The sequence below is a fragment of the Bombus vosnesenskii genome, unplaced genomic scaffold, assembly GCF_011952255.1.
Source record: "Bombus vosnesenskii isolate JDL3184/JDL3185 unplaced genomic scaffold, Bvos_JDL3184-5_v1.1 scf7180000014523, whole genome shotgun sequence".
NCBI lineage: Eukaryota > Metazoa > Arthropoda > Insecta > Hymenoptera > Apidae > Bombus > Bombus vosnesenskii.
Window position 1 is genome coordinate 1 of NW_022883500.1, and position 26,685 is coordinate 26,685.

General features: G+C 33.6%; 1 protein-coding gene and 1 long non-coding RNA gene across 2 annotated transcripts; one reads left to right on the forward strand and one right to left on the reverse strand.

Annotated features, from left to right (window-relative positions):
• Positions 1-6,637: 6,637 nt before the first annotated feature.
• Positions 6,638-9,939, reverse strand: LOC117239973 (telomere-associated protein RIF1-like). The gene is made up of 4 exons (XM_033505792.1): positions 8,934-9,939; positions 8,371-8,757; positions 6,844-7,046; positions 6,638-6,787 (listed from the first exon to the last, which is right to left on the reverse strand). The coding sequence occupies exons 1-4, from the start codon at positions 9,937-9,939 to the stop codon at positions 6,638-6,640; spliced, it is 1,746 nt and encodes a 581-aa protein (XP_033361683.1).
• Positions 9,940-12,682: 2,743 nt separating this feature from the next.
• On the forward strand, positions 12,683-26,463 carry LOC117239975. Its single transcript, XR_004494598.1, has 3 exons — positions 12,683-12,862; positions 25,665-25,796; positions 26,423-26,463. It is a non-coding gene; the product is annotated as an uncharacterized LOC117239975 (long non-coding RNA).
• Positions 26,464-26,685: the final 222 nt, after the last annotated feature.

The window sequence follows — 26,685 nt, forward strand, 5'->3', positions numbered from 1 at the left end:
GACGTCATACGCAGATTGCATTACAGGTATCGTGTTAATTTATTTTATGGCTAGAATCGTTTGAATATTATACGAATAATTATTTCCATTCGAACGATTAATAAATCACGTACCTATAAAAGGTATATTATGAAAAAGACGTGACGAAACAAAAAAATATTGGAAATTCCGTTGTCATTAGATCAATTATTTTTGCAATGATTTTTATTTCCGTGTAATTACATATGAAATGGGTAATTCATTAACATCTCCTCGAATCGAATATAATTCGTTACACTTCACACCGATTCAAATAATGGACGGGAAATATATAATAACTTTCCTGTCCTTGCGTTAAAATAGTACTGTACAAATCAGATGATACAACCTAACCCCAACCTAACCCCAAAAAACGCAATTACATCCGCTTTGCATGACAGCACACTTGCAATGGATTTTTGTGATTTCATTGTCACAGACAATGACACAACTAATCAGAACACGTTCGAGGCTATAGACATTGAAATTACCGCGTATTTAATACGTTTAAAGCATAAATCTAAATTTCACGCGATTATTTCTTTGTACATTGTGAAACTCTTAAATTATCTTAATCGAATAAATAATCCTAGATATCTGAAACAGAAACTCGAAGGATAAGAAATCCTAAAAGGTACTAATCCTAAAATAACAAACTCCTAAATAATAAACAAGTGATAAAACCTGTTATAAATAATAAACCTTACCTGGAATAATCAAATCCTAACTAATCGAAAATAAAATAAAGCAAGCAATTCTTAATCTTTCAAGTAATTTTTCCGAAAACACAGAAAGATAGAGAAATTAAAAAGACGCAGCACAAATTGCAGCACAATGAAAGTTTCAGAGCGATGAATACGATCGTATTAAACTAAATAATTTTCAAAAGTGAAATTACACTGAAACGTATATCGATGATATTTGTCATTTCTACGATCTGTTTCGCTTGATCGTGCTTCTTTTCTGATGTAAATTCAATTTATAATACGAACTAAGTTTCCTTTATTATTATTAGTCCTGCGTCTTTTTAATTCGTAACTTCTTTTATTTCAGAACAATGACGGGCTCCAAGATGCTGTTCGGATGTTTGGCGTTAATTGCTTTTCTGCATCCATTAGTTCACGTTTGTACTTCGAGTAGTACAGCTCAAGGTTTGTACTTCGAGTTGTCTTTTTCCATGCACTTCAAATTCCAACACGATCTGGTCACGTGGCCTTCGTACAATTTCGAAATTTTACCTGTTTGGTAATCGTCAATGAAAAAAGAAGTTATGCGTGACCTCAACACATTGAAACAATTTTTATGATTTTTTATTTGCCGGTTGGTCAGCAAGTTAATGGAAAAATTTCACTTAACTATTCGCGTTAATTTTTTCGGTTTAACTTTTGGGAAATGCTTCGTTAGCTGCGGGAATATTTCAAGGATTCGTTTTACGTACAAAATAAGCATGATAAATATTACATCACGGTAATGAAAACTATTGGCGTAATACCTAAGATAAAGATGCAGAAACATTCTTAGAATTTCTAATGACACCTTTATAGATTTCTCGTTTAATATCGCTACTACATTTGAATGACTTTTACCTAACGGTGTCACATAGTCTCGTTGGAAATTTGTCAAATTCCTTAAAATGATCACTGAAAATTTTCCTAAATTTCCAAGAATTTATTTATCACGAGGTAAAGAAAATGTGTATTAGAAAGATGAGATCGAAGGTTTACCATTTGTTCAATTATGGCGAACGCAATATGTAATCAATGAAAATTTTATATTTTCACGTTGAAAGTTTCTTCAGATAATTATTATCCAGATGATGACTAACTCTTACGAATTAATGCGTGTCTGTAGGATAATCCGGTAGACTTGATCCGCTTTTTATATCAAAAGTTGAGCAATCGGTGACGCGTTCTTATACACCGAACCGCGAAAAGCAAAATTTCATATGATCTCACCAATTTCGGATGTCAGTCAAATCAATCAAATCAGTCAAATAATAAGTTCGCGTTAATATACACGTTCGATTTTTGAAAAGCTTGTTCAATTTAATAAGAGTCTTGGTAACAGGCTTATGTTTTTAGACCTAATTGGTTGTTTTCATTTACAAGTACCTCGTGTTAAAGTACTCATAAAATGACATTAAAATCAGAAAAGTAATAACTGAAAGATTATCATTTTTCCTCTGTGGTAGTTTACATATAACATAATGCAACTAACATGTCACGATTAATGCAAAATAAATAAATTACTAATATAGACATTTTTTAGTAATTTGTATAATCGTGAAACGAATTGGACTTTCTAAAGGCAAATATTAAAGGAAACATGGAATTTATGCCAAATCTATCACAAATATTATTTATACTACTTATTTGCGCAGTTTGAAGCGAATCAAATTGATGAAGGTTTCTTTGTTACATGTTAATTTACATTTTAAAAGACATAACAGGCACGCTAATTAGTTTGCTCAAGATACTTTCGAGATACCAAGTTAGACGCGTTTCCATGAAATCATATCAATTTTACGATGATATTTTTCTATCAAGCATGCAATTATAACCGTATCGTTGATTGGTGCATACAATTATCCATGTACATTCGTCTTTCCGAGTACCGCCCTTCAATATTGCTAATTTCAAATTCGTACATTAATGTTCGTAAATGCTTGAAAATGCTATATAACTATATCAGCTTCTATTAAAAGCATTTTATAGTAAAATCTCTATAAATTTGTAATATTTTTTAGACAATTTGAATTCATTATATTATACATCATACATTCTAGTCATTTCTAATTAAGTTACTTTTGCGATGTTTAATTATATTTTATGTATATTCTTATAACTCTCTATGTTACGGCGCGTACGATGGTCCGTGCGCCGTCTGAAGCTTTATACTATATACTGATCTACAACATACTATATACTATAAACTGAATCCTTTGACGTAATCTTAATAGCTTGAAGGAATCTCTAACCCTGTAAGTGTTTTCGGTTTATGGATGGTCCTTAGAACAATACTTAGGTTTATTGCGCACTCTTACAAATAACGGAGAAAGCGGGTAGTTATTTTTCCAATAAACAATGTCACCCACGAGCCACGTTGGTAGGAGGCTTCCTCCTCCTATCTTCGTTCATTAACGTTGGCTATAATCAATGGGCACCCTCACTTTCCCAACGAAAAGTGTGAACAACGAATCCGCGTTTTTCGTTCAGAAAGCACACCCACACTGAGATTTCCTCTCGTGGCGGCACACGAGAACGCAAATCTCACCACTCGAAACCAACTAGTGTCGGACGACGGCAGCGCAGTGGTTAGCGCCATAGAGTACAAACGTTCGGATTCCGGGTTCAAATCCCGGCACCTCGTACTTTTCCAAAGTCCGATGTTTCTTCCACGACATCTAAATAAGAAGGAAATACAGCAGTACTACACCCCGGCAAAGCGACATCTACAGCCAGCAGCCTACAATTATCACGGATATATGAAGGAAGACGGAGAAAAAGAAGAAAAAAAGTGTGTTTCGTCCAGAGCCTGCTAGTGGACTCATCAGTAAGGCTTACCTAGCAGGCTCATGCCTTAGACACAATGGAAGGAGGGGGGAACAAAGCTATGTACATGGCAGAGACATTGAAGACGGATTCCTCCCTCCCACGGCCGGACACTGTATCCAAGGCCGGTCGGATCTCCTACCCTCTCTTGCGACGTATCCCAGTGGGGCGGCCCCACTCTTAATCTAGTTTGGTGGGAAAGGTTCGCGTACACACCGTGTGTAAGAACTATTAAAAACCACATAGTGTATCGCGACTACCTTTCTACTACTTAACCCAAGTCCTATATTATTAGTCTTAGGTCCGAGGCGGTTCCTGTCACGTAAAGTTGGTACTTGGGTGGTAGTAAGAAGGCTGAGTCGTAACCCAACTACTTATTTTCCTTTATAAAACTTTATTATAAACACTTACAAAATAACACCGAACCGGAGAATAGGTGTTGTATGAGTACAGCAACTAGAAGAGGAACAAGAACTGCCCGAGCTGGGTGAAGTCTCGGTTTATATACGTTTTGGTTTTAGGATGTTGAGGGGCTAGGTGTAGGTTATGATGTAGAAAAGTGTCCGAAGGTCGGGGGTCCATATCCTATCTCTGATGTGGACGGAGGTGCGTCACAGCCTTGGTGTATGCTGTCTGACTGGTGTCACTGACTTCTTGTACTTTGGTTCTTCCTCGTCGTGGTATATGCTTTTGCTATTTCAACCTGTGAAGGTTGTTGGCTGGTTAAATTTCGACTACGATTAATAGGGATAGTTTGCTAAGTTTGACGAAATGCCGCAGTATCACGTGTTGAATCTTTTGTAGACTTTCTAACAGCCTGTGATATAGAATGAGTTAGTGGTCTTTGAGTAATGGTTTTATACTATCTTGTTGTTTCTTTATAGTTTGATTGTTATCCAGTTGTTCCTTTGATACTTGCATTTCTTTGTTTTGTTTAGCAACTTCTAAAGCCTTTTCAGCATCTACAACTGGTTCTTTTTCCATGCATGTAATTTCTTCTTCAACCAGTACAACTGTGCTTTCCTCTATAGTTCGTGTTTTTGTGTCATTTAGTAAACTTTTCAATTCAATTTCCACAGTATTTGGAGCTTTAGATACCGACTGACTGTCATCTTCTGCATTTTCAATGCCCCAATCATCAAAGATATCCTGAATGACACTTCTTTTGTTAGTTATGCGCACTTTATCTGCTTCACTTATAGATTTATTCCTTCCTTCTGTATTAGCAACATGTATAAGTACGACAATTTTATTATGAATAATTTTCTTTTCTACATTAATTTTATGTGAACTATCAAAAGATCAATCTTGCCATTTCCATTTGTTGTTTCTTGTTATTCTTTTCTTTAATATCAATGTCATCTGCAGTTTCTAGATCACTAATTACTCCTGAGGTAATAGGAGTTATAGAATCGTTTCTTGTCTTTGTATGATTTAATATGTCATAATTGTATTTCTGGCTACAATTTTCAGAAACTTCTTGAGCCACAATTTCTGTTGAAATTACTTCTATAATTGTTCCATCACTTTCTCGTGCTTAACCTATCGAATTAAATTCTTCATTTACAATTTCAGCGTTCTTCATTCCTTTTTGTTCTGCAGAAACATTTTTTTTTCTTCATTGGAATTTACAACAGCATCCTTTTCATGTACAGTTAAAACAATATTTTTTCCGTACTTTCATTCATATCATTAATATATAGTAGTTTCTACAGTCAGTACCATTACTTCTGAACTACTATCAACTAGTTTAGACAAATCTGTGTCTGTATCCGTGAGATGCAATGTTTGGGCTTTATCATCAAAAGTTTCACCAAGTGTTTTAATTAATGCTTGACACTGAGCATTAGTAACACTAACTGTATCTATATTTAACACTGTACAAACGTTGTGTTTCTCAATGTTTTGTTCACCCTCATTTGTATTAAATATTTCAACATCGTTCGTACTTTCTTTATCTAAAGATGTGTCACCTGCATATCTTGAATGATCTCCAATCTCAGTTGTATTCTCTGCTTGCTCTTCTTGAAATTTCTCATCTTTTTTTTTTTTTTTTATATTGATCATCAATTTGTGGGTCCTTATTTATTATTTCTTGTTCTACTTCATTAATCGCAGCGTTCTTTATGCTCTCTGTCTCACTACTTTCCTTACTTTAAAAATTTTTTTTTGTTTTTATTTAAATCTGTTACATCACATTTATTTACTACTAAACCATCTTGAATTGTATTATCTGTACATTCCTGTGACTTATTTTTTTTTTGATTTTCTGGAATATCATGCACATTCTTTATAATATCAGTCGTTGATTCTGATATTAATGAAGAAGATACATCTACTTTTATCGATGATTCTACTTTATTAATGTCACTGTGCACTTCATGTAGTTGTTCCATAGTAAAACATCAAGATTGTTACAATTACTTAAGAAGTCATGGATTGTTATTTAAATATTTACTGCACTTTTCCATCAATGTAACCCTTTATGGCAGTTTGACATTCTACAGAACACCAATGCTGTATCAGTTTATATTTTTCTTCATCATGAAGTTTTATTATATCACCTAATTCTTCCTGATGTTTTTTTTTCTTTTTTTTTTTCAATTTTCAAATAAGAGTGTGTTTTCTATGTGAATCTTTTAATTCTTGGTTCGCCTCGAGTAAGCGATTATTAACATCTTTGGAAAGTTTTTGGACGTTTTCCAGTTCTTTTCTAAGAAAATTATTTTGTTCGTTCATATCTTTTACTTTACTAAAATCCAGTTTCAATTTATTAGTTTCTTCTTCATATTTATATCCAAAATCACCCACTTTTTCATATTCACCCTTTAGTTCGTTTAGTTCACATTGAAGGGCAGATTATTTGTCCTTGTGGTTCAAGAACTACATTTTATCTCTTTTGCATCTTTAGCTCCAGCTTCACGTTCCTCCATTGAATTACTAACACATGAATTAAGTTTGGCCTTTTTTTTTGTTCCAGCAAGTCAACTTCATATTTGTGACTTATGTTATTTCTTCTAATTTTATTGTTAGTTCTTCAATTTGTATTCCAAAAGATTGAACTCTTTTTACGTGGGTGTGTGTTTTTTTTTTTGTAACTCGTCGAATTGCAATTCTAATTTTTGCACTTCCTCCTTCATGTCCTCTATATGATTCTCGAACTCTTGTGTCGTCCTGTCTTTGTCGGAACATTCTACTTGAAGATCAGCGAGTTGATGCTCGGGATCGTAATTCAATTTTGGTCGTTAGCAGTAATAAGCTCGCGTAACTTCACTTTTGAACTTGATCTTGTTTGGTCTTGATTGTGTTTTCGTGGTGCTTGTGGTGTTCTAAAAGTAATCGTCACGTTGCTTGCATTTTTAGTGCACATTGATACACTGCACTCTGCACAGGCAATGCTTTTGTTGTCATGAAATCTCTCTAACTTTTCAGTAACAAAACCTTTTATTTTATTATTTAATTTTGGATCATGCGCCCCTGGTGGAGATACATTATGTGTTCTCTTTACCTTTATTATGCACACGTTTTCCTTTTGCTCTCAATTTTTCGATCATCTTGTGCTGTTCTATATATTGTGTTCTTATGTTCTTCGCATATAAATCCTGTCGATTGACTTTATCTTTCAGTTGAGGTACATGTTTAATTCTTTACCTGTGATTATGATGAACAACCTCAGCGTATTTCCTTTCTCTCTCTCTCTTTTTTTTTTATGGATTTCTTGATAATCTTTTAGAAGTTGCTCGTTATATTTGGAAAGCTTTCTCACTTCGTCTTCAGCTGTTTCCTAACGGGATTTTTCTTCTTCAAGTTTTTCTGTAATCATTTTTTCTAAACTTCTCCATTTATTCTGTTCTTCTTCGAGTAATTCATTACGTTTCGGTATCTGGTTATCTTTTCCTTTAAAACATTTAATTTTATCAGAGAGTTCTCCTATTTTCAAACTTACTTCATTTAAGGTAACTTTATGAATTTCCGATTGATGCTTTAACATTTGATGTAAGTCTTCTATTGCTGTTTCACGTTCTTTCAACTGTTCATTAAATTCGTTGTTTAGCATATCCACTCGAGAAATTTCGAGTTCTTGAGCATCGTTTCTTCTTTTAGAAATTTGGCTTATTTTCTCTCGCCTGCTGCTACATGTTGCTGTCATTTTATCAACTTCTTTCTTCTTTTTTTTTCTTTTTTTTTTTTTTTTTGAACTTAAAATCTTGATTTAAGGTTTGTGTTTCACTATATGATTTATTATTATTAACTAGTTCAACATTATTTTCAGTAGATTTTTTTTCGCGTGATTTTTATACTTATTTAAATAGTTTAACAGGAGCAAATGCATCGTTACGTCAGATATACCATTTTTGCAATAAATTGTCGCCTTTACAACTCGAGTTACCTCTGAACGTAGTCGCATGATTGATCAATAAGCCATGAGTAATTATGCAAACTCAGTTTTTTCAATTTTTATTTGAATATTATAACGAAGACTTTACATTGAATATTTTATTAAAATTGTAAGTTTTTCATAAACGCTTCAAAATCCACAGTCTATTGATCAACTCCTCTATCCTGTCTCTTTCTCCTCACTAAAATAGATAAATTCCTAATGTAGTTTGTGGATAATATTTTTTTTTTCTAAAGCAAATCACATTTATCATCTGATATATTTTTTGAAATAATTTCTGTCTGTACATTTTCTTCTTTTCTCTTACTCCTCTTTCTCTTTCTAATGAATTCTTTTTATTCCGTAAAATAGTTTTTGTATATTCAATTTTGTTAAGTGCAATCCTTATTTCTGATAACTTACTTTTATTAGATAATTCTTGTGAATCTTCTACTACATCTTCCATATCACTTTGAGTGCGGCTTCTACCTTCAGTAAATTTAATATCTTGAACCGTATCATTAATTTCAATAGCTCTTTCGGTATCAAGTAAATCGCACTTATTATTTAATATACCTTTTGAATTGACTTCTGTCTCTGTAGTTTCTTCTTTTGTATCTTCTTCGAGTTTTCTTTGTTCTTCTAATCCACCCTTCTCATTTTGTAGGATCTTCCTTGTATCTTCATCTTTTTTAACTTCGACTTTATCCGATCTCCTAGGTCTGCCTCTATGTTTCGCTTCATCAGTTGCTATTACACCCGTTACTGCATTATCATTTTCTACAGATTTATACCTATCGCTATCACTAGCTGTGTTCGTTAAAAGAACTTCCCTTCGTTGACGAACTTATCAGTTGTTTCGTTTTCACTATCTGAAATTGATTTTTGTTTAACACCTCTTTTTTCTTCTTTGGCAAATTTATTTTCTACATTTTCCGATGCCTTTTGTTTATTAATTATTTCAGACTTGTCTTCGATTAATTTCGTCTTTAAAGCGCTTCGCAAAATTTTATTTGTGTTTGATTGTCTGGTTTGATTATAAACAATTTCTTCAAATTTTGGCGAAGTAGCAGGCTTTGCAGAAACATTATAACGACTGCTCCGTTTACTACTATCTAACATAGATGGAGATGGATTCTTGTCATCTTTATTCTCTAAAAACTTCTCTTGTGTATTAGCATCTAAATTTCTCGACATAAGATCTGCTGAAGTTTTTGATTCTGTAGTGTCACACGCATTTTTCGCTGTCATCATTTGGTCTTCTTCTATAAGCAAATGTTCATTATTGTAAGCATTATCTCTTGCTTTTTGTATGGATTCTAATGATATATTTTGTTCAACGTTGTCTATTGATTTTGTATCATTTTCAGCAGTTGATTTACTAACTGCTTCTAATTCCTTCGTTTCAATTTGGTTTTCTTTATTTGTATCGCCGTCCAAAATATTTCTCATTGAAATATTATCCTTCTTGTTATGATCTTTTTCTGCTTCTCCTAAACTTTTACTTTTTTTGTCAAACCATTCTTGTAAATTTTGAGTATCTTGTGACGAAGATGGTGACAAATCATTATACAATACTGCAATATCTTCTTTCCTTCGTTTCACAGACTCTTTCTGGTATTCTGTTGAGCTATTGACATCAAACATTAAGTCTGTTTTAATGAAAATATAATCCTGTGAAGCGGTGTCAATTGATACTTTCTTTTCATAAGAATTTTCTACATTAGACTGCAATTCTTTTGAAAATTCTTTCAAAACCATTTCTTCATTTCCTACAGTAACGTCTGTTTTCTCCAAGCTTTTGTTCAAATTATGAGAAACTAAACTACCCTGATAACTCCGACTAGTCGCTGCTTTAATAGTCTCCTTTAACAGTTTTCTTAACTTGATTTCGTTCTGCTTCTGCATAGCGTCTAGTATGGCCCGAATACTTGGATCCACACCAGTAGCCATAGGGCTAACAGAAGATGTATCTTCTGATTTTTTGCTCATAGTGGTTATTGTACTGTTGTTGGAGTCTGTACTAGCGAAGCTATTGCGACGAGTACGATAATATTTAAAAGAATCCAGTTCTTTACCTGAATATTCTTCTTTTCGTGACCAGTTTCAGTTTTGGTGATGACTGTAGTCCGCTTTCCGTAGAAGTCGTTTTCACGCAAAGTGAGCTGATCTGCAGAGGTCCGCTGATCCCTCAATCTTCAATGATGCACGTATGCCGAAATGCGTAATTTTGTTTTCTTGAAGTTGATGGATCCTGGCACGGATCGCCAAAATGTCACGTAAAGTTGGTACTTGGGTTGCGAGAGAAAAGAAAGCTGAGTCGTAGCCCAACTATTAATTCTCTTTTATCGAACTTTATTATGACTTTGGCACTTACAGTAGAATAACGTTGAACAGAGAAAGGGGTGTTGTACAAGAACAGCAACTAGAACGAGAACTCCCCGGGCTGGATGAAGTCTCGGCTTATATACACCCTGGCTTGGGGATGTTGGGGGGTTTGGTGTGGATTCTAAGGAGTCCTAAAGTCGGTGTTGGGGCCTTATCTCTGATGGGGACTAAGATGCGTCGCGGCGTTGGCGTCCGACAGTCGGGAGTCGATGTCTTTTCTCTGAGAGGTAATTGGTGTCACACGGTCAACGGGACGAACTCTCCATCTAACAAAGGCATTAAGTAATCCTATAGCTCTCCTTAAAAGAAAGATTTGTAGCGGCACATGGCAGTAAACATTCCAACGGTTTCTGTCGCTCGCCACACGCAGATCCTATTCTCCGGGCAGGATGTTTACCAGATGTCGATGCGTCTCCACAGTACGTGATCGGCTAGCCCGAGGACCGTCATAAACACTAATATTTAGTTACCTAAAATCCTTCAACAGATACACAGCCTGTGTCCCAGTTACGGGAAGACAGGAGAGACCTATTTTTCCACGAACGACGTCTCCCACTAGCAACCCTCCCTCAAGGGCGGCTAGCATCCTTTTCTAACTACCGATATGGAGATTGGCCAATTAGCAGCAACGTCAATTTCCCTTACTTTCCGAACGTAGGATGTCCCCGACGAATCCGATGATCTCGTGTCCTTAGACACACCCCGTCATATTTTTCCTCTGCGGTATCACCGGGTCGGAAAGTCTCTCTCTCTTGCGGTCTCATCGACAAAAAAGGATTAACTCATTACGGTCAGCGAATATTAACACAGAATCCAACTTAGATTTTTTGCGAGTGTGTACGACTACCGTCCCGTTGTCCGCGGATTCGTTATTGCACCTAGGATCAATGTCATTAGTCTCTCGAATATCTAATAACCACGGTTACTTGTCCGGTTCTATGGTAATCGTATTTGCACTAGTCAATGTCTTCTCTATTGCATAACGACAACGTGTAACCCAAACGAAGATTCGTTTCACGCCCCTAACCCTAATTCTAATGTAAACCCGACGTATATATATATATATATATATATAAATAAATAAATATAAATTAATGTTACCTATTAATAATAATTTAATTATGTATCTCAAGATAATAAAATATTTATAATTTATATTAATTTTTATATATAAATATTTAATTATATATAATACATTTTTTTCAATTTAAAGTTAAAATATTTATATTTATATTTTAATTTTTTTATAAAATTAAATATATGTATAAAGATTTAAAAATTAATATATTTAAAATTAATAATTATATATTAATATATACTTATATACAAGATAATTCAATTTTTATCAATTTTATTAAAAAATTTTATTTTATTACGTTAAATATTTATAAATTATTTTAATTTAATTATCTAATTAAATTATTATTAATTAATTATAATAGCAATATTTATAATAGTATTGTTAACTTTTTATTTTTATATTTTAAAATATATATATAATGTACGTATCCATTATGTATTTCCAATGTACGTACAACAGATACTCACAGGAAAAACCAGCGAGACTAATAATAAAATCAATGAATTAGAAAAAAAGAGCTATAGACAAATATCTTATAATATACCGTGGCATAATCTGCAATTTATTATAAAATAATTGATCCGAGCAGTATCAATTATAAAAGAAGATGGCTGAATATGATAGACACTGTCGAATACTAATCAAATATAATCATTTAGTTGATCTTTAAGATTTAAGTTAAGATACATCTTTGAGGAATCAATAACTCTTTCGCTAATAGCCTAATAGATCTCTTGATAGATCAAACGAAGAAATACCTAACCGCGATTACAGCCAATTGGTACATATTATTCGATACATAATTAATATTTGCAAGTGGTATTGAAGAAAATAGCCATTTTATGTTACAACTATAACGAGTAAATTTACTCGTTTAACTTGAGAGGAATTAAAAAGGTACCTGACTTTTAAATAAGTATTAAATAAGAAATTTAAATATCGCAGACGATGATGTAGGTGTTATTCAAGAAAAGAGAACATTTTATTTTGTAATTAGCACGAGTAAATGAACGAATATCGATAATATAATATAAGGATTAATATGAATTTTATCTGGCTGATTATTTAAATACCATAACATATTTCACAGTAACGTCATCGACTGCCGTTAGGCTCTTTTCCCTTTTTGTTCAAACTAATTGATAGTCGAAAACTAGTATCAAGGAGGTGTGAATTTAGTCTTAGTTTGTAGAAACTATTAAAATGATAAAAATGGATACCGTATTAAATCGTCGAAGGCGCCAATTTACGATAAAAATTAAGAAATTGTTCAATTTGATTTTGTTACAATGGAAAACCCCTCCTTTGCTATGTCAAGAGATCGTTAACGTTTGATTGACATCTCGACACCTTGTCAAGATATATAAGGAACGCGGAAGTCGCGCGCGAGCTCTTTCGTGCCTGAAATTCCGGACAGTGAACATCCAAGAAGAATTTAAATATAAGGTAAATAAAAAAAATATCAAATAACAACATTGTAACTAGTAGTTTATAACGTCTAAGCCATTAATTTACAATACTTGAGAAATTAATTTATAATATTTAAGCTATTAATTTATAACATTTAAGCCATTAATATATAACATATAAGCGATTAATTTATAACGTCTAAACTATTAATTTATAACATTTGTTGAGATATGTATAATTTTCTGTGTTGGACTGGGTTAAATGTGTAGTAGAGATACTTGTATGTGAACATCAGCGTGTGGATGTATGTGTGTGCGCGGCGTCTCGAAAACAGATGAATGTAAACTGTCCAGTCGGTTAACAGTCGGGTATAGAAGAAAGTGCTGAGACGCGTGCAAGTGTGTATCGATGAATATATAAGAAATCGTCCATGAAATAAATATATTACTATTTTAAAATTAATCCTCAGTATAAATTTAGTGTTCTTATAACATTATTTCGACTTCAAAGATCCACAATTCTCAACAACATTTGTGCTATTAATTTATAACATTTAAGTTATTAATTTACAACATCTTAGCCATTAATTTACAATATTTGAACTATTATTTTATACATTTAAGCCATTAATTTATAACATTTAAGCCATTAATCTAAAACAATTACATCATTAATTCTTAACAGTTATAACAATAATTTATAACAACATTTTCCCATTAATTCAATGTAATTATGCTCTTAATTTATAACAGTTGTACCCTTAATCGGAAGTAACTCTACATTCATTGATTTTAATCAATGTCATAAATTCGTAGTGAGTGAATTAAAGATTTATTTTGCTTTATTTTATTAACGAAATCTATCAAGTCTTTGAAGTGCTATTTCATTTCCATATAGCATTATATTTTAACTCTGAATACAGTATTCGATTTCCAATTTCACTATTTCGTATAAAATTTGTGGTAACACAGAGTGTCGATGTATGTGTCACGTAAAATAACAAAATAAAAAAGGAATTTGAGGTAAAAAATAAAAAAAGAAAACTTTATTTTTTTTCTAACATCAATACACTTTACAATCTACTTCCGAACTCTAGGCGTGACTTTCTAAGACTGACTCTTATGATTTTACTTTCGATCGGATCCGATTACTTTCTTTTGTCATCCCTCAACATCCCCACCGTCCATGCATTTGCTAGGCGTCCGCGATCGTTGCCACGTGCTCTTTCTTCTAGAACCTTCGGTGGAAGGACCGTTGGGATGTTGATGGTTCATTAGGCACTTCAGCGATATACATTGTCGCCGAGTGCTTTATCTCTATCGTCAGTCCGTCGGATTTGAAGTATGCCGGTCGTGACATATGTAACGATATATGGTATAACGTTATAACGTATTACTTTACATGATATAACTTTATAACGTATTACGTTATATGTTATAACGTTATAACGTAATACGTTATATGGTATGACGGTATAACGTATTACGTTATATGGGACGACCTGTTTCTGCTGGAGATTGATTCCTAATACAACGTGTGTCCCATTATATCAGCATCTCTAAAGTACAATTCTATGTGATTTCTAGGGAGAACAATACAACCGATCCACACCTTCGTCAGGCAAAACGATTATCCCGTGACCCTGGCTACGTTCGGCGACCAGTTGTCACCTCGAACCCACTTTCGCTTTCACAAATGTCAAACAATTACAAATGACAATTGCTTAATTACAGTTATGATAAAATCTAGGCTAAAGCATTAGAAGGCTTCCTCAAAATTGCAAAGGGAAGGCTCCGGTTTTCCTTTCATCTCCGACATATATAATAACCTGTTAATAGCAGCGTTCTCTTCAAGTTAACTACCCTTATTATCCCAAAAGAAATAAGGGATTGAACGATTCGTGGCGTCGATTAGTCAATCGTAACGGGAATTTACGACTCCCGTTGGCGCACTTCCTCGAGATCGCATCTCCCCACGAACGTGCGAATTTACATATTTAACAATATATATATGGCGGGTTAATGTTGAAATTTTGGGTGTTTGGGCGTTAATTTTAGTTTCTTTACATTTTTTCCCTTTAGAAATACCTGCACTTTATCATTTATGGAAGTTTTGTTAACAGAAACGAAAAATTTAGAAAAGATATGTATAATCAAGGAATCTCAGGATAGCACACTTAGACTGCAGATTTTTCTGTATGCAAAAGTAAGTCAAAGGAAGAGGATGAAGTTTTCTTGTATAAGGCTTTGTTTCTGCTTGAGCTAGCTTACAATGAAATATGTTCAGTGTGACAGAGTATCGACAACTATTTCAAACTTTAGCTTTAAATACAAAAAGTTTACGCGCAAAAATAAGCTGAAGAAAAGAAAAATGTTTTTTTTCTTGTTTGACGTCTTATCCTGTCTGGCGGTATGGAATTATTCTGGAAAAGCCTGTATATGTACAGAGTATATAAAAAATACACTTATTTGACCGGACCACCTTAATTCTACAACTCTAGATGATACAGTTTTACAAACGTCTACTCATCGCGAGGACCAACTTGCCAACTTTTCAAAATAAGCTATGAGTCGCAATTGAACCATTTTCTGGAGAAATGACGTTGAAATTCCATTGGGTCTTACATCGAGATTATTCGCAACAAGTTTATATTTCGCAGTCAGGTAGAAAGTAAGCAATGTGACATTAACGAGAAAACAACAAGTTTTCGTTAGCAGGTGGGATAGCCCGTGATAAACAGAATGGAGCAATCAGTGTGATTTCACATTATTACAGAATTATCTACTGCGTGAAAAAAGACTTTCAAACAAAGATTCTGATTTTATTAGCTTTCTTTTAGAATAACAGAAAATAAAATTTGTAAATAACAATTAATCTCATTATTTTAAATAATATATTTAAACTTGTTGAAATTGCAAATAATTTATTTCTGTCTTTTAACATTTAAACAATTATTTAAATGAAAATTTATTTAATAGTGCCCAGTATTGCGCGCAACACATTTTTGGAACAACGAACAATTCGATAGTCGGTAATAGAGATAGATGGCAAAATAATTGGATTTATTGATAAAATGAGGATTAAATTGATTAAAAAAAGTAAATTGATTAAAATGTATACAAATCCTACATATACAAGAATAATATCTTGCACATCATGGTATCCAAATATACTTTCCCAGTAAAGTTCCATTTGATCCTCGTGCTAAGTAGCATACGGTGCCAGCAAACGTCAATTTTTACAAAATTTTGCATGAATCAATAGATCCAGAGGCTCCGATCCTCCGAAATCACGCTAGTGGACACTTATACGCCCTGACACTTTTTATACATGCTGTACATAAAAATATGTGTATCGAAACTGTTGTTATTTCTATACTCAGAGGTAAGATCAGAGTAGTTATTATTTTATTGAATGGATAAATCTATTACACCGTTCTGAGCCAAAAAAGCCTTTATTGCACACGCTTACAAAAACTAGGGATAAAAACAAAAAAGCATCTTAAGCCTATCGATTAAATCTATCGATTGTAACTAGCATCATCCTCTAGTTACTATTTCTTATCACTAACGCATCTGCATATGGATGGCGAGCACGAACTCACGTTGTCATTTTCAACAGAAACTTTGATACAAAGTACGCAGATTTGTGTATAAATACATTACGGTTGAAAAATTGTTGAATATTTACTGCTGTGTATCTGTTATACTTGATCGTTAACACCTGTTTTTTTCGCCTGCCTAACTTACTATCCTCAAAACATTATCAGATTATACATTTTGTTCGGCTGATAAAATGGAATTTCTTGGAATTTAGAGCTCCCTTTACATTCACTTGTTATTGTACGAGTATTTTGCTCGTTCACCAGCCGTTCACTCATTTTATTTTGCAATCGTGACAATTTGATGCTGCTTCTCCACTATGTATAACGTGTTACCTACAAACACCAATATGTATACAATCTGATGCATTAATTACTATACGATACACCATGAGGACGTTAATACACGCAAAACGAAATAGATATACAGTATCTGCTAAAATTATAGCTATAATATATACTATAATATATAACATAACATAACATAACACAACACAACACAACACAACACAACACAACACAACACAACACAACACAACACAACACAACACAACACAACACAACACAACACAACACAACACAACAACACACAACACAACACAACACAACACAACACAACACAACACAACACAACACAACACAACACAACACAACACAACACAACACAACACAACACAACACAACACAACACAACACAACACAACACAACACAACACAACACAACACAACACAACACAACACAACACAACACAACACAACACAACACAACACAACACAACACAACACAACACAACACAACACAACACAACACAACACAACACAACACAACACAACACAACACAACACAACACAACACAACACAACACAACACAACACAACACAACACAACACAACACAACACAACACAACACAACACAACACAACACAACACAACACAACACAACACAACACAACACAACACAACACAACACAACATAACATAACATAACATAATATATTTTTGTTACAGTCGACTTCTCCAAAAGTCAAAAGCTTGTCTTGTTATTGGCACGTACCGTAAACACTCGACTAATTGCGTATTTCTTAAAGCTATATTTCCCCTCTTTACAACTTTTTTACGAGATTAGTTTGAAATCAGACCAATTGATAAACCATTTCAATTTTCAATCTCCTATATTCAAAATTTATTATAATCAATTCTGTTTTAGTTTTTGCTATCAAAGGAACATAAATTGGAAGTTGAAACAAAAAACATGGGTTCTAATTAAATATTACTATCTGCTTCTATTCTTAATCGTTACGAATTATTTATACATTATTACCAATTATCAATTGTTTATTATACATTGCTCGTTGCATTCACCCTATTACCCCTACACTTCCGTATCATCAACCATATTGCTATCTTCGAATAATTTTCCTCAAACGCAAAATCTCCCACATACCTAACCTTTTAATTTCAAAGCTAATTAATTCAGGGACATCTTCGATCTTTAACAAGCGTGTATCCTACCAATGATTAGCAGCTACTCTTCATTAATTCATTAATTCATTGATTCAATCTGTAACGTTTCGAGTATGTACATCGCATGTCGTATCATTGTATCGGTATTGTATCTGTTGATTCGAAAGATAGCTGGTTACTCAGGTGGCTAAATTGATCTCGCCATAGACGAAACTTATTTGTGTATCCATCTATGTATATATAAAAGATATACACAAGCAAACAGATAAGGCAATCGAGAATCAATGGATTCAATAGCCGGTAAATATTTACAAAAAAAGGAGATACCGCCGATTTTGACATTTTTTAAATATTTTGTTAATGTTATCAGTTTGAGTAAGATTTTATTCGAGGATTGCCGTTCATTAAAAAGTTAATATCAAAAAAGTTCAATGAGTCATTTGCATTTAAGAGAGTGTACTTAGTCAGATTCTTAGTAAACACTTATCCAACAGCCGATCGTTTAGTAATTTTCGATTCGATTATTCGTGTTCGTTTTTTCGTGTTCGATAACGTTTTGCAGAAGAAAATTCGATTCAATGTTTGTAATATGTCGTGTATACAATTTTAATAATTACATTCGATAATTGCACAAAAATCGGGACTGAAACGTTACAATTATGGAGACGTAGGAACGACTCTATTCCTCAAAATTGACAACGCGAATGAAAGAGAAAGAGAGCCTCGTTAAGGCTGGCGATAAGTTGAAAGATTCTTATTTGCGATTTTTGATCAATGAAATTTTTGCTAATATGTTTCTTGCGTTTTACTGGTTAAAATGACACCAAACACGATAAAATTTGGAACATATTTGCTTACTTAATAATTGATAATTAAATATTATTCACATTATATCATGTTTGATCTTATTTTAGTCGGGGAAATCCTACAAATGCGTTAGTGGAAATTTAATTTTAAAAAGTCTAAAATAAGGCAATTTTCAGTTTTGAATGATTACTCGGATACATTGTCTTAGCGATAACTGATAATATTGTATCATGTTACACTGCTCGATCGCAATGGACCGCCAAACTTCCGCGATACCTCAGGGAAATCTGCCCTTCTCAAAGTGGACACGACGACTGTGTAACTACGTAGAGGACATTTTCGTGCAATTATCGAATGTTTGTACTAACCGTTTAATTTTTGTTCCAAAATTCTTATTCTTTATATTAGATGAATAATTCAAATATCTCACTGTGAAGTACCTGTGTTATTATTGATTGGTGTTTTATAATTATATTAAACAACGAATACTGAATAACGAAGTCTTTTTCGGTTAAGGATTTCTTTCGTTATTCATAATTAATAATTATTATACATAGCAATTTCGACAAAGAAACGAAGATGTAGAGTCGAATTCGAGTACGGTAAGTAGTCACAGAAAATTTATCTTTTCTCCAATTGATTGCGTCTCCTAGTTTAATGGTGTTTTATAAACGGGCCGCTTATCTTGAAAATGGTAAATCCATTTTCCTTTGTTTCGGAATATTGAAACATTACGTCCGATTGGACTATTTTACTACGTTTTACGACCTTGAGTGACCTTAAATGACCGCGATATTTAAATCCGTCTTCAAAAGAGCAACAATGGGACAAATAGGTATTCAAAACTACACGGCCACACTTAAAAAAAAACGAAGCCTATTAAAGTGTTCTTTAAAACTCGTAAACGCGTCCATCTGAGAAAAACTCTTTCCATCGCGTAATAGCCTCCTCGAAACCAAACAACTTTTGTTTCAAACATTTCCCTGCGTCTCAAAAAATTGAAAGAATTATTCAGGTGGTTTGCTGTTGAAGACTCAGCCTGTATATCCCCAAAATTCCATGTAGTTCTGATTGTTAGGCAAACTGATATTGTAATCTAACACGAGTCAACCTTATCAAGGGCCGAGAGGGAGGGGGTGTCAATAGACTAAACACAGAAGTATTCGCCTCTATATGTACCTCTATTCGCTATTTTGAACATGAACAGAAAGATAACAGTACGGAGTGGGTGAGAAAAGCATTAAGAATTTTGATCCAGCATTTTTTAATCTCTTTACTGCGACATGAAAACTACGGAAAAAGTAATTTAAAAAAGCGATCAGATATCAATGACCTACGAAAAAGATAAAATTCATCCGGACAGAAAGAAGGAAGAAAACTATTTAACGTTTCATCAGAGAAAAAGAATCGAGGAAAAGGCTTGGTTATTGATCTTGTGAGACAGGAACGTCATAAATGCTAGTATAGGTAATCTTGCAGAAGTTGTTAAGAATCTTTATCGTAGTTTGGTATGAAAAATATCGAATAATTTGGATTTCGAATCACATACAAAATAAGATGCAGGGGAGAGTCGCACAGTACCTTGTGCTAGAGTTGGTAAAAATGAAAATTTACAAAGTGACTTTATAGCACAAATGGAACTTGATAAAAGTAGGAAAATTAATTTTATGAAATTCAATAATACGAATTGACGAATTGACAATGTGCAAGAATAGTAATGTCGGAATTTGTAGGAAACGAAAAATTGTCGTCCAGTACCGATCAATTATTTAATTATTTGATCTTTTGCTCTAAATGGTTAATAATGTTTTAAAAAGTCCTCTAGATGTCAGTATACATATTCTTATTCAAATTTGATTATTATGTATATCGTATGGAAAATACTTAATATTTTCTTGATCTGCGCATTCGACGTGTGCCCAGACTTCACATTCGTCGTTTTTGAAACATTGAAAGCTTCAGTGACCTGTCTTTGGGCCATTTTATTTTTGAAGAGTAGCTTCGAAGCCCCATTCATGTTCTCCTCTGACCATTTCTCTCTTTTCTGTTTTGGACTTTCAAACATTTTTCTATGGGAAAAGGTAGAAGAAAAATTAAACGGACACCTTCTAATTTAGTCTCAGTTGCCAAAATATTGAACTTACAGGTAAAAGAAATTCGGTCTATGACTAAATCATCGGTATTGGACGACAAATACGTTGAACAAATACGTTTTAGATTATAATGTATATAATATACAAAGGAAATTATAAAAGTGGGGCAAATAACTGGTAATTACACTTAATAAATTAGATATAGTATACATTAAAAAACATTTTACTTACCTGAAAAACAACATGTCAACTCTAGAAAATAATTTTTAATTTTCGAAATATCAATGTATATGTTTGACATATCAGATCAATATGGCTCCGAAATATGTTACACGGAATTGTTCATTTTCATTTGTTTGTTCCAATAAAAGCGCTAATATCTGGTGAAAAATCCTATGTATTTAGAAATTAACAGAAATGTTAAGTGAGCTGTTATTTTGCCCGCATTGTATTTCTTACATGTAATGCCTGTTACACGTTTTATCTTTAAAATAGTAAACTCATTATTTACTCGAGATTTATTCCTAGCGCACAAATATTTTTCAATAGAGCGATGCAAAGTTTTACTGTATCTCGGATCATCACAAGTTAATCAAAATCTTGAGGATTCGATTTCACCTGCTCAAAGTGACTTTTGCAGGCAAAAGAAATTGTTCCTCGGATACTTTAATATTTTTTACTAAATTTCATCAAAAATAGAATTTTATTTGCTAATAGAAGATAACTATGTTTTGGTACTCCTACAGAACAATATCACGACATTCGCTAAAATTACAAATATTGTACAGTATATTCACTACAAGGCTAATTGAAATAGCTTGTAATCCAACATATAAGAATGCTACTTGCAAAGTATCTTTGCTAGTAACAGTTTAAAGTAGAGAGATATTCCTAAAAAATCATATATTTTATACATATATGTACGTAGTATATACAGTGGATATAACTATCTTTCTGAATTTATAAAATAACAGTATATAATAATAAATAATAATAATAATAAAAAAATAATATAATAATAAATAAAAATAACATAATAATAATAAATTTATAGAATAACAATATTCCAATATTTATATTTTTCCTTGTTGCAATTTTGTAAACCGTCAAAGCGTTTACAACAGAAATTCCCAGAAGGAATTGAATGCCAAGTTTTCTGTACCATTTGATTCCTTTTCTAATTGTGGTGGCATAAGAAACCATTTGATCGGAATAATCTATACCACACTTTCCTTCGTTATATTCGACAACAGCTAGCGGTTTTAATGTAGCGAACAAGCGAAACGAAAGATCATTCTTGAGACCACCACTTGAGCGATTCGCATTACTAAAATATCGATAGGAGCACCTAGCAGAGAACGCTTAGTACTGCTGTACGCGTGGCCTGACGCAGATTTTTTTGAAAACACGCGTGGCAGTCAATGTGTTAATAAACTATTAAACTACATGTCGTGAAGAAGTATCCCCTTTATGAACATTTATTAATAGCTCTAGAGTTGATAATATTAGCTTGAGGAAGTTCTGTATGTACGTGTAATTGATAGTACTCGTGTACACCTGTGCGTGTAAAACGTTTCAAGTTAATAAAGAGAACATGATACACGTGGAATAGGTATGAATAAAAATTACAAGAAGCCGGAGAATATTCTAAAACATATGCCATGATAAAATATAAATTGTAAAGAGTTATAGATCATGTTATTATATATTAAAATTATGCTTAACAAACAGATATTAGCGTAAATATGACGCTGCGTTAATTAAATCCAACAATATTGAGAAAAGAACAAATTGAACAATACCTAGAAATAATTTAGAAAAACACTGTTAGATCAATTTCAAATTGGGTTTTCTTTACTCGATGTCAAACTTAACTCTTATTCGTCTTTTACATAAACTCTTTTCGTGATACGAAACTTTAGAGTTGACATGCTGCTGATATTAATTGCACACGCAGAATAAGATTTTCCAAATTGAACCGAAACGATTTAGACAGAAAAATGTAATACTTTCAATACTCATAACAATTATTTATGCATTCCGCATATAAACCTACCGAACATTTATTACTTACTTTTAGCTCAAAAATATTTGATATACTACTACCAAGCAAATATTAGATTGAAGAGGAAATCATACATGAAAGATGTCACTTTTTTTAATAAAATGTTCGTTCTCACCAAAGTTTCTGGCAATTTATTACATACCTGTGTACAAAGTGGATTACTTTGTAACACAACTGGAAAGGAACTTTCTTTAGTAATGATTTACGTAATAAATTACGCAAAAAGTAGAAAGAAGATTATATTTTAAATCATATTCTAAGAATAACTGTATTTTAAACGTGATTTCAAAAGAATTTTGAATTTAAAAATTCGTCAAAATTACATACGTACTTACTACTTCGACACGATCTAGGCTAATTATGTGTACTAATGTTTATACATCTTGATAGTAGCTGTATTCAAAGAGCGCGTCGAATCTTTTTATAGTATTTTCCTTTTGATGTATTAAAAGTATTGTAGTAACTGATGGTTTCTTAGAGTAAGGACAAGTGATGATGGTAGAGTTCAAAGTTTAGTGTATTTTAATAAGTGATATTCAATAACAAAAGGACCGACTACAATATCGTCGCACGCCAACTCACACTCCGTGTCCGCTCAACTCGCACTCTGCTTCTCGACTGACTCTCTGGCCGTTGTAGCACTCTATTGTCTTTTGCTAGGCCCACCGCACACGTGTTCTGCAGACGCTCGTAGCCAGGGTCACGTAGGTCTTTTCGGCAAGGCTATTTACTTGAAGGACCCGGTAATGCATTGATGGAGTCGACAGCGCCTCGGCTCTCGCGACATTGTCTGTAGTTAGCTCGACGTTTCTTGGGCCCTTCTCCCCGATACTACAGTATCATTAGAGATATTCTTCTTATTATCGCAAATATGTATTGTTCTGCTCATTGCATCGACAAGTGAACGGATTTTAAGCTTCCTATTCTTTTACATTTTCAATATTTCCAGAGTTATTTGTTTTCAGTAGAAAAAATATTAATTCCTGCCACTTTTGAGAGGAATTGTTCAGAAGTGTATCCTGTTTATCTCGAATCGCTCAAATATATCGGGGAAAAAATGAATGACACAAAAATCGAATGACATCGAAAGGGATATACTATTATATTCGTGTATATTTACTTTGCGTGTATTGTCTTAACATGAAATCTCTTGCGTGTTAAAATATTTCAATGGATATCTCCATTTTTTGTTACATAATCACGCAGCTGACGTTCAGACATCTCTAAAATACTAGAAACTTGCGTCTTTCGCACCATCCGCTATCGTAATAGAAACTTTCAAATTCGACAGAGCAATACAAAGCACGTGTCACGTAAAATAACAAAATAAAAAAGGAATTTGAGGTAAAAAAATAAAAAAAGAAAACTTCATTTTTTTTCTAACATCAATACACTTTACAATCTACTTCCGAACTCTAGGCGTGACTTTCTAAGACTGACACTTATGATTTTACTTTCGATCGGATCCGATTACTTTCTTTTGTCATCCCTCAACATCCCCACCGTCCATGCATTTGCTAGGCGTCCGCGATCGTTGCCACGTGCTCTTTCTTCTAGAACCTTCGGTGGAAGGACCGTTGGTATGTTGATGGTTCATTAGGCACATCAGCGATATACATTGTCGCCGAGTGCCGCCACATCTTTATCTCTATCGTCAGTCCGTCGGATTTGAAGTATGCCAGTCGTGACACACGCGAAAAGTGACTGACCAAAAAAGAACTGAATGTTTTGACGACATTAAGAAACTGCAGCCTTGTATTTCAGCAATATCATACCAGCAATAACAAATTTTTAGAAATATCTTTATGTTCTATTCCTGTGGCGTACTTTGGATAACGCTGATCCCGGCGACACACTAAATTTTGAAATTTATACGACTGATTCTACAGAAGCGGGGATTCTATAGCAGCGATTTCGCTTGCACAGTTGTTCATTTAATTTGTGAATTGTAAGAACCCTCAAGTATGTCAGAGGACATAGTGATATTGCTACAAAAGCGACTAGACAAATAGAGAGCTACATGTGATTTTATCGTATTTTTTTAACCCTTTCGCTTCGGCAATCCAGTCCGCCGAAGTACTGTCACTGAACGGAAACGCGCGCCAGAAATACGCACAGTGTGCGTGGCTACTGTATATACGTTTTCCTAAGTCTTAAATAATAATAATTCTTGTAAGAACCGTATACGAAATATCGTTTCACTGTCAATGGATTTAGTAGATTTTTTAGCATGAAACAATATACGATTTTGATGTTGTTTCAACAAGGAGTAACTTAAAGAAGTGATTAATCCAATATGTCAATAAAATCAAGGGAAAATGTTCTGTCGATAACGAAAAAATATATTAATGACCACAGATAGCATTTGTATATGCATCATTTTTGTCAAATTTTGTCTTCAAAACACAACTTTTTAATATTCCTATTTTATCTACTTTTGCTAAAATACATTAAACACATTTCAATACTAAACTAAAGATCTTTAAACTTAAAAATGACTTTTGCTTATTTCCATGTCACAAACAATTGGCTTTAATAATTATCGATCAATACTCTCTTATTCGTAAACACATCAGCATATTCGATCCATGCAAATTCACCTAAAATGTTACTACTTCCTGCCTTTCGTTACATGTATCTTAATAAATTGTATCTTATTAAATCTTAATAAATATGAGTCTTAATAAAAAGAAGTTACTTTTTACGTAGACCAAACCTAGTTCTATTATTAAGCGCGTAAGCAGATAAGATGAAGATCAAATAGAGGCAAAGCTAAAAAATAACGACTATATATTTTCATGTTTCAGCGTTGAAAACTTATGTGGGTGAAACGCTAGAATTGACTGGAGTTCTTCGACAAGAAATGGGCACTTGTCTTTGCATAGACAGCAACAATGTGCCTCCGACAGTCAGCAAACGTTACTCTGTACAAGTTCACTGTATGTATTATTAAGCGCTTATCATAGAGCTATTATACAAATATATTTGCAATTATCATTCTTATATATTATACAAGGTGAATCAGAACAGGTGGAAAATATGACAGAGGTTGATTCTGAATACTGAAATAAGAAGAAAATTTTATATAACATAATATGCCTAATATGACCATACGTTCCGCTTATAGCTTATTTTGCGATGCTAAACATTACACAGATGAACGATTTCTTGGAAAATAGATAAATCGTGCTGGCCTTATTTCCGGACCAATATGCTCTTCGGATCCGAATCCGTTCGATTATTAAATACGGGGACGTTTAAAATCTCTTACTTATAAAACGTTAGTTGACGTGACGATCAAAATTTTCGACAAATTCGTGTAAGCTGTTCGAACAGGATGGACGATCTATGACGCGACGCATTCGCGTTTCCGTAGAAACTGGAACTGGTCGATTCGAGTAATTTCTCTAAAGATAGGTAAGAAAGTACTGTGACACAAAGCAAGCGTCTACTCGAAAACGTTTATACGAAATTTTCTTCTTATTTTAATGCGCTGAATCAGCCCCTGCTTGCCTGGAAGCCGTACTTTCCACATGTCTCGAACTCTATCATACCGATCCACTAGGTAAACAAAATAAAAACCTGCCAAGCACTGTGGCGGCACGGGCCACGGAACTTTTCAACGGCTCCGGATGCAAAGCGCGACGCCGCCAAAGCGCAACACCGACGTGCCCAATGTATCATCGATATCTTCACACTCTTTCCGCCGAATTCTCGGAAGAGCATACACGTGCCAGCACTGGCGGCACATCTAATGAATGCACGCTAGTGGGGGATATCGATGGGCTACGAAGGGAAGAATCTGCGCGATCCGAAACAAAAGCACAG